Here is a 13741-nt window from a genome sequence, read left to right as displayed (position 1 = left end):
CTTCCTTTCCCCTCTTCCTCCTCCCCTTCCTCCTTTATTTCTCTCTCATTTCCTTTTTGAAGCCACAGTTTGCAGATTTCCCAATTGGAATTACCAGATTACCCTTTGGAGAATGGAGAATCAGAAAAAAAGTCAATTCTGCAGAAACATTCCTTGCACCCTAAGAGAATGGAATGCCTTAAAAGCACTGGCACTAACTTACAGCACCAAGATCGCCTGCCTACAGTTATTGAGTTTTCCTCATAATGACTTGGTCCGTCAGGCTAGCTCCATCACGAGTGCCCTCTTGTTCCTGACAAGGCCTCACTCTTCCTCCTTTCTGGGAAGAGAAAGGCAGCCTGGAACATGTGCTTGCCCTGGGTCCCATAGAGAAGTGAGTTGCTTTGAAGCCCTGAGTGTTCCTAGTGGAGCAGTTTAACAGTAGCCCATTCCCTGAATAAAGTGGAGGTTGCCCTTTTGGAGTGTGGGACGTGCTTAATTGGATTGGACTATAATTGGTGCCATCGAAGTCTAGAGACAGAGCTGCTGTTGTTTTTCCTTCTGGTCTTTGAGCGGGAAGGATAACAGTGCATAAATTAATTAATGTTGGTTATCGGATTTGAACATAAAAGGGCTTTTATTGTAAAGTAGCATATGTACCTCTTGCAGCCAGAATGAGATTTCTAAAGAACAGAACCCAAACTTGCCGATGAAAATGAATGAGGTTCAATAAAGGTGGTGGTGGTGGGGTGAGCATTAGTAATTGATGTAAATCTCCAGTTATTGATAACCTCGTTGACTAGATTTGATTGCAGACACATTCCTAGGACACTGTGGTGCTGTATTTGGTGTCTTAGGAATGGGGCATATTTTAAAGATGAACATAGCTAACATGCCTGCGCTCTAAGAGAATCTATAGCTGTATGCTATTACAGAGATGATTGAAAGGCTCTTAGTGGCTATGGCATGTAGATCAGTGGTAGAGCCCTGAGGCTCTGCACTCGCTTCCTGGCACTGAAGAATAAAGGTCATTTACTGTGGTGGTGGCTTGGGCACTGCATATTGAATGGCTAGTTACTACTACATTTTCCTCACACATCTGCCTGACTAATGGGTTCATCATATGAGCATATCCAGTGATTGTTTTCGGGTTAATGTTTCTCAGTCATGTTTAAAATCTACTTATCAAATAAATTGTTTTCATTTTCCGCTTCTCAAACAAAGTAAGATTCCATTATTGGAAGACTCATTTGCAAACATTTTAATTGCTTGCCTATGTTAGGGATGACTTATTTCATATTGACAAATATTATGCTGATTAATTGAATATGACTACCCAGTTCTATAGCCATCTCAGGGTGGACCAAGAGCAACTGTGATTCAGTCACTTTAAATGCCACTTAGAATGCATATCTGTTGGTCTAGGAATAAACACACCATAAAGTTTAGAATCACAGCCCGAACACAAGTCATTAACAATGCCAACTAGCTTCTGAAATTCATTAATGTCATTTAATTTCCAATATTTTGAAAACATGTTATTAATTAATAAATCTACAGTTATGTCAGCAACATATGCACATCTGATGAGGTCGGGTGTATTCAGGGTGGTATGGCTGTAGACTGTTTTGCACATCTGTGTAGGTGCGTGAGAACCCCTACAGTCTGTGAACGGCTGCCTCTGCTTGTTCTCATAGGGCCACAGTGTCACAGCATGGGATATTTGCCTTTGCTATTTGCTCATACTCTATTGACATGGCCTCATATTTGTTCATGCTCACTTATTTGCCCAACAATGTCAATGCCAGCTGAGGCTTTAGGAGTCATCTGTTCTTAGTCAGTGTGAATTAGAAAGCCCCGGATGCCTGCCTGGTATTAATTAGTTATTCTCTTCTGAGACAGAGCCTGTGTGGCCCAGGCTAGCCTCGAACTCGACATCCTCGTGTCTCATTCGTCAGAATACTGGGCTTCCAGGTGTGTGCCATCACACTAGGCAGCTCACTTTTTAAGCGGAGAGCTGGAAGATCTTGATGTCCTTTAACATGGTGGGCAGCTTCTGTTTTTTTCTCATGCTTTTTAAGTAGCTGGTAGCATGTTACAGGTTAGTTGACTGAAAACTACTTTTCTCGCTGTGTCTTGACCCACAGTGGTTCGTATCTCTCATGATGCCTTTATGCATTTCAATCAGTTAGGTAACAAGTGTCTTATGTCTCCAGTTTTAAATTGGTATGAACAGAGCTTTGATTAATGAGTTGGGACTCCCCCCCCCCCAGCTACAGCTCATTAAACTTACACTATTTTTAGTTTTGTTCTGAGTTTATGAATATGCATGTATGCATGAACTCAGGAGAGATTTCCCTTCCCCAATTCCTTTTCCTCCGTTTAAATGTGCTGTCTTTAGAGGCCGCTACCTTAGCCTTTGCAGCTCAGATACCAAAGGAAGTCTGGTACACAGCATGATAAAAGACAATGGGACAGGGTCACAGTGGCTCCTGTCCCTTTCAGGGGTATGAAGATGAGCTGTGGAGAGATCTCTCTGGGGAGTTTTCATTAATCAGCAATTTAGTCAGATCTGTACATCCTATGTTTTACAAGAAATGTCAGTGGGCCCCTTCCCAAGGGCCTGAGATCATCAGATGGAGGTTCACTGGGTTTCAATGTCCCATATCCTTTTGTAAGACCTTGAAGTTGGCAACGCAGGAAAACAGGAACTCCACCCTGGTGCCGTGAATTGCAGAACTGTTGTGTTGGTTCGTGACCATCTGCCCATTCTTCCTGTTATGACAGAGCTTGTGAACTTTTACTGGGAATGGGGGCAAAGTCAATCCCACCTTTATACAATGAATTGCTGAAGAGGCCTTTTAAAACTTGGAGTGTGCATTGTTTGTGGAAAGGCTTTCCTATTGGATCCAACTCTTTTCTAACTTGTTTCTAGGTTTGCCTGGCGAACTCCTCCATGCCCCCAAGCTCAGCACACAGAAAGACATCCTGACAATTTTGGCAAATACAACCCTTGAGATTACTTGCAGGTAAGGAGTCCTTTTCCATCCAGCTTTCCTGTGAAGGGACTCACTGTTTACTGAGCTCACAACAGTCCCCACTACTACAGAAGTATAATAGTATTGTTACAATTGTTTATAAGTCATGAGACTTCTAAGAACCCATTTAATAATGAAACAATGGGAACGTCTTTTCAAACTTTGGTATTCTTTTGCTGAGCCGTTTTCAACATGTACAAACATTTCACACAAATGTATCACGAACAGGCACACACATGCATGCATGTGCAGACGTGCCAAAAACTAGTATGTAATAGACATTCACAACTGTTGAAAAAGTTAGTAAAGCAAAGGAGATATACTTATGAACAGAGTTAAAATTCTAGCCATGTTCAAGATACCAGAATGACTTTTGGACATTTTGTTTTTTTAGCTGTTTTCTACAAATGAAATTCTGTCTGTATGAGCAATTTAATCTCTAGCCAGTAATATCTCCCACCATATGACCTGTTCAGACCATGACCTTCATAATCTGCCTTGATATTCTGGTTCCTCTTTTCCTCTTGCCAGCAAGAAGTCATGGTGTTGATGCTGGATAAACTGGGAAACAGAACTCTTTGGCAAGAAGAGGACCTTGCATTTACTTTTCTGTGGAGAGACAAGGAAACCTAGAGGAGGTGTAGCTGGCTGTGTGATCATTCATGAAGGACCTGTTTGCAGGGGGCAGTGTGCTTTGGTGGCGATGATAATGAGCCTAGGCAATAAGTGCCGTCTGAGAAGAGTGTTTGTTGGCAGAAAGAGCCCTGGCATCTTGTGGCAGTTGCCTCATATTTGAAGAATACCAAGTCCACAGAACAACTCAGGTCTAGTGCAGGTTGTTGCATGTGGAGAGAACCCCAGGCCTCTTATCTAAGGTCTACAAAAGTCACCAATGCCCAGTCTTTGGGGAAAACAAAATCAGAAAGCTATAACAAGAGCTATTTATTCTTCGTTATGTCATGACATTTCCAGAGATTTAACTCTACCTGTTCTCAGACAGAAAGTTCTCTTGAGATCTACAAAGGCTTCACCCTCCCTCTGGAGACTGCAGAAACATTTCTTAAGTTCTGAACAATCTGAACAAACCCCGGAGTGAGCAGGCATAAATGATACTGTGACTTCGTGTGAGTTCTAAGCTCTTTGAATGATGGCTCAGTGGGTCACATTGCTTTATTTATTTATTTTTTTAAATAAACAAATGCTAGTTTTAGTGAATATTTTTTAAAGAAGGCTGAATTATATAATACATTTTATTTTGAATTATCCACATGTAAATTCTTTTTTTAATCTGAAAACATTTTTACTTTTTTCTTTAATTAAAAAAAACATATCAAAAACAAAAACAAAACCAAAAAATAAACCTTTTTTCCTCCTCTCTCGCCCTGCTCACAAACCCACCCTCTGGCCCTGACATTCCCCTACACTGGGGCATAAACCTTCACAGGACCAAAGGCCTCTCCTCCCATTGATGATGGACTTGACCATCCTCTGCTATACGTATGTAGCTGGAGCCATGAGGCCCACCATGTCTATTCTTTGGTTGATGGTTCAGTTCCTGGGAACTCTGAGGGTACTAGTTAGTTCGTATTGTTCGTATCCTAAGGGGCTGCAAACCCTTCAGGTCCTTGGGTCCTTTCCCTATGCTCAGTCCAATGGATGGTTATGAGCCTCTACTTCTGTATTAGTCAGGCACTGTTAGAGCCTCAGAGGAGACAGCTATATCAGTCACCTGTCACCCAACACTTGCTGACATCCACAATAGTGTCTGGGTTTGATAGTTGAATATGGAAAGGATGTATTGACTACCTTCCATTTGCTTTGTTGCGAATGGAAGCTGCAGAAGTAATGTCTATTTGATGTGTCCCTCACAAGGCACTGTGAGCCTCTTCACTCTGGGTACTAACTTCTTACTCCCTCCTTGCTTATACCCACACAAGGACTCTGGCTTCATTGCCATTCTCCCAGTGCTTCAGATGTGCCCTGGTCTCTTGTTTGTCCTTCTCATTTACTGATGCTGCTTGCGATACTCTTCCTCTGGATGTGCATAGGGCCAGCTTGGTCACATTCCTCCCTTTTCTTTGCCTCTTTTATATTTTCCTTTACAGTATCAAATCACCACTGTTTATGCAACAACTTGTACTTTTAAATTGTCTATCTCCCTTGATTAGAGTTAGGTTCCAGAAAGACACTGAGTTTTTTCTTCTTAGTGTACAGTGGGCACCTACTCTACCACTGAGCATGATATCCTTGGTTCCTTAAAAGTTGGTTTTTGTCCTTAATCATGCTTAGCAACTATATATTGCTTAAAATACTTATTGAATGAATGAATGAGTGAGATAACAGAAAACTCATGACTGGGTGGGTGATTTCTGAAACAGAGTGTGAGATCTTTGGTGGCATGTCCTTGCAGACTGTCTGTCATCAGTGTCTATCAACTTGAAGGTGACTGTTGAGTAGTTTATATGCATGTGAAAAGCCAAACCTTCTGTTCTCTTAATCATAGCCTTGTGGCATGGAGTGTACCATTGATATCTTCCCGGAATACTTTTTTTCAGGGGGCAGAGGGACCTGGATTGGCTTTGGCCCAACGCTCAGCGTGATTCTGAGGAAAGGGTGTTGGTGACTGAATGTGGCGGCAACAGTTTCTTCTGCAAGACACTCACAATTCCCAGAGTGGTGGGAAATGATACTGGAGCCTACAAGTGCTTCTATCGGGACGCCGACATAGCCTCCACTGTTTATGTCTATGTTCAAGGTAAGTGGTGGGCCAGAAAGTACTTCCCACATCTGCTTCCGATGTCGTACATGCAATAGAGTCAAGACAAGTTGAGTCCAGTGAGAGGCTTATTGGAAAAGCTGTTTGTCTCTGCCAGGCATCCTTAGAGAAGGACTCACCAGCAGTCTGGGCTTTGGTTGGAGCCGCACTTCTCTTCCCTGGCTAGGTCAGCCCTGCTTCACTTTCTACAGTGCTCTGTGATTCTCTGGGAAAGCTATCGAGACTCATAAAATGTCTTCTGCTCTTTGAGATTCTGGGATCTTTGAAAATGAAGAGGACTAGAGGTGAATTATAGAGAGGTTTCTGTGGTGAGATAGGTTCCCTGTAGCAGGGAGGAAGTTTTAGCAGGAATGCATAGGGAAATAGCCAAGGACTCCAGAGGCTGGTTTTTTTTTTTTTTCTTTTCTCCCTCCTCCATAAGATCTTTCCTTTCCATATTACCACTTTATTAAAAAAATTCACATACCCACGTGCAAAGCACAACACCGCACTCAATAGAACCCCTCCAGACTGCATGTCTTGTCTTTGCTTGTGTGAGCTGAGAGGGCTTGGGATCAACTCCAGGGAGATGACACCTACAGACATGTACAGTCTTAGTGGCCAGAGCAAGTATTTTGTTTTGTGGCGATGGCTAGCTGTTCGGGCTTCCTTCATAGACCTCCCCTTTAAGGGCTAAAGCTCTAGAACTGACTTACAGAAGGCCTTTAGTTTTATATCAAAACTTTTATCTTACATCAAAAGGTTAGTTTGTGATGTAATCAAGGTTCGCAACTTAGCATCCATATAATAAAAACTACAATCTAATATGTATTCTGTACTTAGGGGATGAATATGACTGCTTTTACATTCTAAAAATTGCACACCACCTTTTCTTATGGAAAAAAAAAACCTCTCTTCAATGCCTGTAACAACATCTGCTTCTCAGGAATATAAAAATTATATTATATAGAAAGATTTCTTTGTCATTTTTTTTTTTTGTGAATGAGAGTTTTGCATGTATGTACGTGTAGTGTGTGCATGCATGCTACCTCCATGAAGGTCAGGAGTGTGCATTGGATCCCCTGGACCTGGAGTTACAGATGCCTGTGAGCCACCACATGGGGTGCTGGGCACTGAACCCAAGTCCTCTGCAGGAGCAGCCAGTGCTCTTCTCTGCTGGGCTGTCTCTCTGGCCCTGAGTTGCATCATATTTGACATGGGCATACAATGTTATGTTTCTTTCAGAGAAGGATGGATCTATCATAGTATTTTATTTATTCATCTGTATGTGTCCTTACATCTCAGAGAATTTGAGACAGGTGAAAATGACTTTGAGGTTTTTTTTTTTTCCTGAAAGCCACTCACCAGACAGGAAGGTTCTTCACCAGGGCACCACACTTCCATATCTACACTTCTAGTTCAGTAGGGTCAGTGTACAGAAGACCAGAGGCCATATCCAAATATCCCATGATGCTCTTGAGCTTCTCAGTGATTGGGGATTCTTTTTGCTTTTGGTAAGCAAAGTGTAAGATAGAGTTCTGTGCCGAGGGAGACAAGGCTCAGTCAGACCTTGGAGAATGCCTGACTCCTTTTCATCTGGCAGTCTTAGGAGACATGGCTCTCTCAGAGGATTGCAAGGATTTCCTGCTCTCAGCCTGTCTGGAAATGCTTCAAGAGGAGCTTCTCCTACAATATCTCGATACTTCCTTCTCCCCCAGTCAGGAAACCTGGAGACATGAGAAAAGCCATTTCGTGGGTTACAATAAATGTTTTATTTTGGGAGGATGCGTGGTTGTTTGGCATTCTTTTGTTTACTTCCCCTTTAGGGCTACTGAAATAGCTTACAGCATAGCTTTAGTCTTAAGTCAAGAGGTTAATTTAGCATCCCAAGGCTTGCTTTGAATACAGCAAGTCATGTAATATTCCATTAGCATGTTCATGGAGGGGAGGTTGGAGCAGCAAGCACTGGTCTCTAGCACTGTTCGCGTGTATACTTGGTGCCTTTGGATATACCATAAAATTCTGGCTTGGCTTAGCTTTCTGAGTTGAGCTATTCAAGAGTTTGCGCATGTAATTTAACAACAGGAAAGAAAGCATGGAAGGTAGTATTCCCTATGGATAGGTCTTTAATGCCCCCTCTTACTTCCTCACTCCTCTGACCCATCTAGCAGTGCATGGAGCCAGGAAGCTGGCCTTGGCCATGCAGGATAATGGTGATGGCATGTGGGGAGCAAAGCTAGCTGCATCTCTATGCTTTCCAGCTGGGGAGGAAATCAGCTTTTTGCTGTTGAAAGGAATTAGTTACTCTTCTTCCCTTTGGTTTCATTAACTCTTTCTTCACCTCTGAAAAGGCTTGACCAGATGTGTGGGGGGTAGGAGGTGAGGTGTTATCTCTGCGATTCCAAGTAGTGGCTCCAGACCATGTGTTCTGTCTCTAGAGGATGAAATAAATCCCCAGCCATGTATTAATACTGTGTGAATGGCATCTGAAAGATATCAAAATCTCTCTGGCTTTCATCTCAATCTTTGGAATTGTGTTTTTCCTAATACTTATTGTCACAGATATGAATAAGTGCTAAATCTTGACCTAAATGTAGTGGCTATGAAACATTACTTTATAAAGACTTTTTATCTACAGTCCTCACAGACTTAAGATATTATAAAAATCATTCTTCTGAATTATTGAATCATCTGATTGTTATTTTCTCTTAGTTTAAAGCTCCTAATTTCTTTTTAGTCATTTACATTATTTTCCTAGTGGAAAACCATGAACTTTTAGCATCATAAAACTCAGAGTTTAAGTGTATGGACTTAAATGAAATTTTTTATTTTATATAAAAAGTAATCTATTAAGGCATGGCCTATTAAAATAGATTCTATTATTTGGTAATATTCCATGTGGAAGAAGTTCTTACTTTGTTGGAGTTTTCCTACACTTTTCTCTCTCTGTCTGTGTCTTTCTGTCTATCTGTCTGTCTCTTCAGCTCTGTCTGTCTGTCTCTGTTTCTGTGTATGTGTGTGTGTGTATGTTTCTCTGCCCTTCCTTGACCACATCTTTAGAACCAGATATCTATGTGCAGACTAGCCTATGGATGTCTTTGTCCATGCAAGTTGTCAATGACAGTCATTCCGTCATCCAGTTAGAATTCATGGACCTAAAGACTACTGACTTTCCTGGTAATAATTCACTGGGAGAATTCCCTTTTCTTCTAGATTACAGGTCACCATTCATTGCCCCTGTCAGTGACCAACATGGCATTGTGTACATCACTGAGAACAAGAACAAAACCATGGTGATCCCGTGCCGAGGGTCGATGTCAAACCTCAACGTGTCACTTTGTGCTGTGAGTTGCCTCTTTTTCAGTCCCCACATACGTTTCCATAGTTATATGCCCTTTTGGAGATGAGCTTCCCACTTCCAATACCATGTCAACAGTGAACTGCAAAGATCCCTTAGGGAGGGTCAACAGCACATTAAAAGTAAAACCAACTCATGTTCTTGAAAGTAAGATGGGTGGGTCCTTTATTGGCCATCGAATTCAGACAGTTCTGGGTTAAATACCTGTTGTCTCTCTTTTTGCTAATCAGAGGTATCCAGAAAAGAGATTTGTCCCAGATGGAAACAGTATTTCCTGGGACAGTGAGAAAGGCTTTACTATCCCCAGTAACATGATCAGCTATGCCGCCATGGTCTTCTGTGAGGCAAAGATTAATGATGAAACGTATCAGTCTATCATGTACATAATTGTGGTTGTAGGTAAGTGGATATTTCTTTTCCATATTATTAATACCATGCAATAAAGAGTGGCTTTCTACATGAGTGTCCTGGAGAGCAAGGTGTAGAGTGAAAGGCAAAGGAGATGGAAAAAGATATTAGCTCAGAATATGGTTAACTCTTTTCTAATACTCTTCTTTACCAGACCAACTATTGCAACTGGGGCTTTTCCTTTCTTTTCTTTTGTTTTTAAATTCTTTTTTAAAAAACTTTTATGGCATTATGATGAGAAAAGTTACATGATTTCAATTTATCTGAATTTGTTAACATTTAAAAACATATTTTAAGTAAATAGAATTGAATCACATTCTTGTTTCCCTTTTGTACCCCCACTCCTCCCAGAGACCCCCCTTCAATACCTACAATATCTTTTTTGTCATTTTCTTAAAATTTATAAAATATTATAACAATAAAAATAAGTATTATAAAAGTTGTTTGATATAAAACAACCATCAATTTAACAGTCTTATGCTGTTAAATGTTAGATGCTTGTCTACAGCAATAGTGAAAATACATTTTTCTCAATATAAATTTTAAATAACTCCAACCATATTAACTGTATACTTCAAAATAATATATCACTACTAGTATTTTCTTAAATGAACATGAATATATAAAGTCTTTTTGTTTGTTTTATATTTAGTAAGTTTAAAATCGTGGCTCCTACTGTGGTACAAGCCCAAAATAAGAACAATTTTTAGACATTAGATTTCATTGTAATAAGGCTGTACTTCAATGACCCTCATATCACCAAAGGATTTTACCTCCATCGTAGCTAAGCTGAAAGTTGATAGTTCTGCTGCACCAAGAAATGAGTTGTAGGCTCGATTTTTGGATACAGAATTTCTGCTATGATCAAAGCTATTTGACTTAAGTGAGTGACTTTATTCTCAGCCCACAGAGAACAGGTTACATTCATTTAAGAAATGGTGTGTGTTTTAAGATGGTCTATCCATAAAGTCATTCACCAACTGTTTCATGAACAGTGGTTCTGCTTGGAGGGTGGCACAGACATTAGGTGAGGGTAAGAATTTGGTTCATTAGCTGTGATAACTTGGAAAGTGCTTTTCCTTTCTTGCCAAGACCAAGAATGAAAAAAAAATGCCAGTACAGGAAGAACTCATTTTATGAAAATTCAATATTCAGAGCACTGCTGGGCATCAATTCTTTTAATTGTATCTAGACTTTATTATTCATTGGGTTATTTACAACATCTTTGAAATGCTGAAGATGGTGATTTGTAAATCACTGTAAACCGCTTTCCCAAAGCCATCAAGAAGCAGTGAGGTCCCCAGGGAAAATGATGTCACACGCTCTGCGCCACTTAAAAGATGTGTGCCAAGTCCTAGATTTCTTTTCCATCTTACTGTCTGTTTTTATCATTTACTTGCTCCAGGATATAAGATTTATGATGTGATTCTGAACCCCCCTCATGAAATCGAGCTATCTGCTGGAGAAAAGCTTGTCTTAAATTGTACAGCAAGAACTGAGCTCAATGTGGGGCTTGATTTCAACTGGCAATTTCCACCTTCGAAGGTAACACTGACAGGTCAAAGTCAGACTTCTGAATACTTAGATAATAAGTCTTAATGAAGTTTTCTTAAGAGATATAGGGTCCTCTCTGGTCAGATAAATTATAAAGACTTTAAAACACACACATACACAACTCACCCATACAAACACAAACACACATACTCACACACACAACTCACATACACTCATACATACAAACACACACACACACTCATACATACAAACACACACTCATATATACAAACACAAACACATACACACACTAGTGCACCCACACTTTTATATAGGGCTATGACAGACTGCATAGCAACCATGAAAAGGTGTTATGCTGGGAGACCCAACCCACTCTGTTGCAGTTGGCCTGTGCATATTGTTTCTGATTAGGGTCTTAATCTTTTGACATTACTCTACTTCTGCATTCTCTAAAGCCCTTGAGCTATTTTTCTGATTAAGAGGTGACCTGGGTTACATCTCTCTTTAACCAGTTGTATTTGATTCCTCGCTCCACACACACCTCCTTCTCATTAGGTGAAAAAGGCTTCATCACCCTTCCTCAGCTCCACCTTTTTCAACTTCCACTCTTTTCGCCTAAATCCCAATCAATATACATGTGATGTTCATAGTCTCTATTATTAATGGTTGTGTTCACAGGTTTGATTCTGTGGGTCTCTAGGAGCTACTGGACAGTGTTCTGCTGGGATGTGAACATTGACTAAACTCTGGTTTTTGCTTCTCAGCATCAGCATAGGAAGATTGTAAACCGGGACGTGAAGCCCCTTCCTGGGACTTTGACAAAGATGTTTTTGAGCACATTGACAATAGAAAGGGTGACCAAGAGTGACCAAGGGGAATACACCTGTACAGCATCCAGTGGACGGATGACCAAGAGAAATAGAACATTTGTCCGAGTTCATAGTAAGCGACCATCTTCTTGATAATACCATTGTGCCTGGGGGGAGAGACATATCTTACATCAATTTAGGTTACCTTGTTCATTTACAAGGTACTTTTGAGTTCTTGTTAATGAGGACACAAGACCTAGAGATCAACAGCATACCTTTAGAGTCAGGAACTTGGGTTCAAAATCTCAACTTTAAAATGACATATGGTAAGTGCTCACTAGGTACTGTTTGTTACAGCCGTTTCTGAGATTATAGTTATTATTATAACTGGAGTGTTAGTAATACAAGAGCATATTTTTAACAGTTTACCATAAGGAAGGCTAAGGGGCTTACTTAAATAAGCATGAACTTCTCTAATTGGGAAAACCCTGATTCAGTGGGTTCTATGTAGCTTTAGGTGAATCACCCAATTTTTAGTTACACCCTATCATTCATGTAAATGTCTCAGTTTAGATAATTTGTGCACACTAGAGCTTATGCTTCTTTAGGATTACCTTGCAGCTCATGTGTTTGCGATATCCAAGTCTTGCACATGCTAGGCAAGTGATCTATCATCAAGCTACTGTAAGGAAGTAAAAGGAGAAGAGGGGAGTATAGTTAGGAGGTTGATAGTTTGAATCCAGGTGAGAGATGGTGGAAGACTTGGATGAGGGTGTGTGTGTGGGGGGGGCGTGAGTAAGAAAAGATGGGATCTTGGGTGTAGTCTGAGGTGTAAGCAGCAAGACTTACCGGTTGATTCATTGACAGTGAAAAAATAAAAGTGATTTGAGGTTTAACACAAGCCACTGAACAATGGCATCACTAAATGAATGGGACTGAATGGCTACAGAGAACAGCGTTGAGTGTGTCCCTTTGTTCATGCCCATTAAACATCCAGGCAGAGATGTTTGATATATGTAAGCCTGGAACCCAGAGAAAGGGATTGAAAGTTTGTATTTGGAACTGATGTTTTAAATCTGAGACTAGACAGAAGAGGGGATTTGTAGAGAGAGAAGCTCTGAGGAGTGAGTGTCGGTGCAATCAACACACAGAGTTGAGTAGAGGGTGTCATAGGAGCAGAGGATGAAGCATGGGCACTGGTCCCTGAGGGGGGGCCATGGTACATAAGATAGAATGTTCAAGGGTCATGAGAGAGTGCTAGTGAGGAGCCAGTGCTGATACAATCTAGAAGCAAGCTGGAGTGTGACTGCTGTCGATGGCACGGGGACTCTCAGAATGGCAGTGAATACATGTATCTCAACCGCTACCTTTTCACTTGATAAAAAATCCAAACCAAAGGGACATTTACAGTCACTTGGCATTTATGAGGACCATTGCTTTCATTTTCTTCTAGCAAAACCTTTTATTGCTTTTGGTAGCGGGATGAAATCTTTGGTGGAAGCCACAGTGGGCAGCCAAGTCCGAATTCCTGTGAAGTATCTCAGTTACCCAGCTCCTGATATCAAATGGTAACTACTGGACATGAAAGCAAAGCATTGATTTGCATGAGATCAAATACTTCTATTGCACTACCTCCTGGGATTGTTTCCCTTAGGTACAGAAATGGAAGGCCCATTGAGTCTAACTACACAATGATTGTTGGCGACGAACTCACCATCATGGAAGTGAGTGAAAGAGATGCAGGAAACTATACAGTCATCCTCACCAACCCCATTTCAATGGAGAAACAGAGCCACATGGTCTCTCTGGTTGTGAATGGTGAGTCTATTCTATTCAGTGTCTCCTCTGCCCATAGTTTACTGGGGAAGAGAGAGAGAGA

The 13741-nt window shown here is 40.9% G+C and overlaps 1 protein-coding gene across 1 annotated transcript in view; it reads left to right on the top strand.

Annotated features, from left to right (window-relative positions):
* Window positions 1-13741, top strand: part of Kdr (kinase insert domain receptor) — a 46463-nt gene that overhangs the window by 1318 nt on the left and 31404 nt on the right. The window contains exons 2-9 of the mRNA XM_031342775.1: window positions 2915-3008; window positions 5573-5772; window positions 8986-9116; window positions 9361-9529; window positions 10944-11083; window positions 11818-11995; window positions 13316-13430; window positions 13517-13680. Coding sequence (XP_031198635.1) covers window positions 2915-3008; window positions 5573-5772; window positions 8986-9116; window positions 9361-9529; window positions 10944-11083; window positions 11818-11995; window positions 13316-13430; window positions 13517-13680 — 1191 coding nt within the window. The remainder of the gene's footprint in view (window positions 1-2914; window positions 3009-5572; window positions 5773-8985; window positions 9117-9360; window positions 9530-10943; window positions 11084-11817; window positions 11996-13315; window positions 13431-13516; window positions 13681-13741) is intronic.

Source organism: Mastomys coucha, unplaced genomic scaffold, assembly GCF_008632895.1.
Source record: "Mastomys coucha isolate ucsf_1 unplaced genomic scaffold, UCSF_Mcou_1 pScaffold22, whole genome shotgun sequence".
Taxonomy (NCBI): Eukaryota; Metazoa; Chordata; class Mammalia; order Rodentia; family Muridae; genus Mastomys; species Mastomys coucha.
The sequence above is the reverse complement of the archived record's forward strand: the minus strand, read 5'-3'. Positions and strand labels throughout refer to the sequence as shown.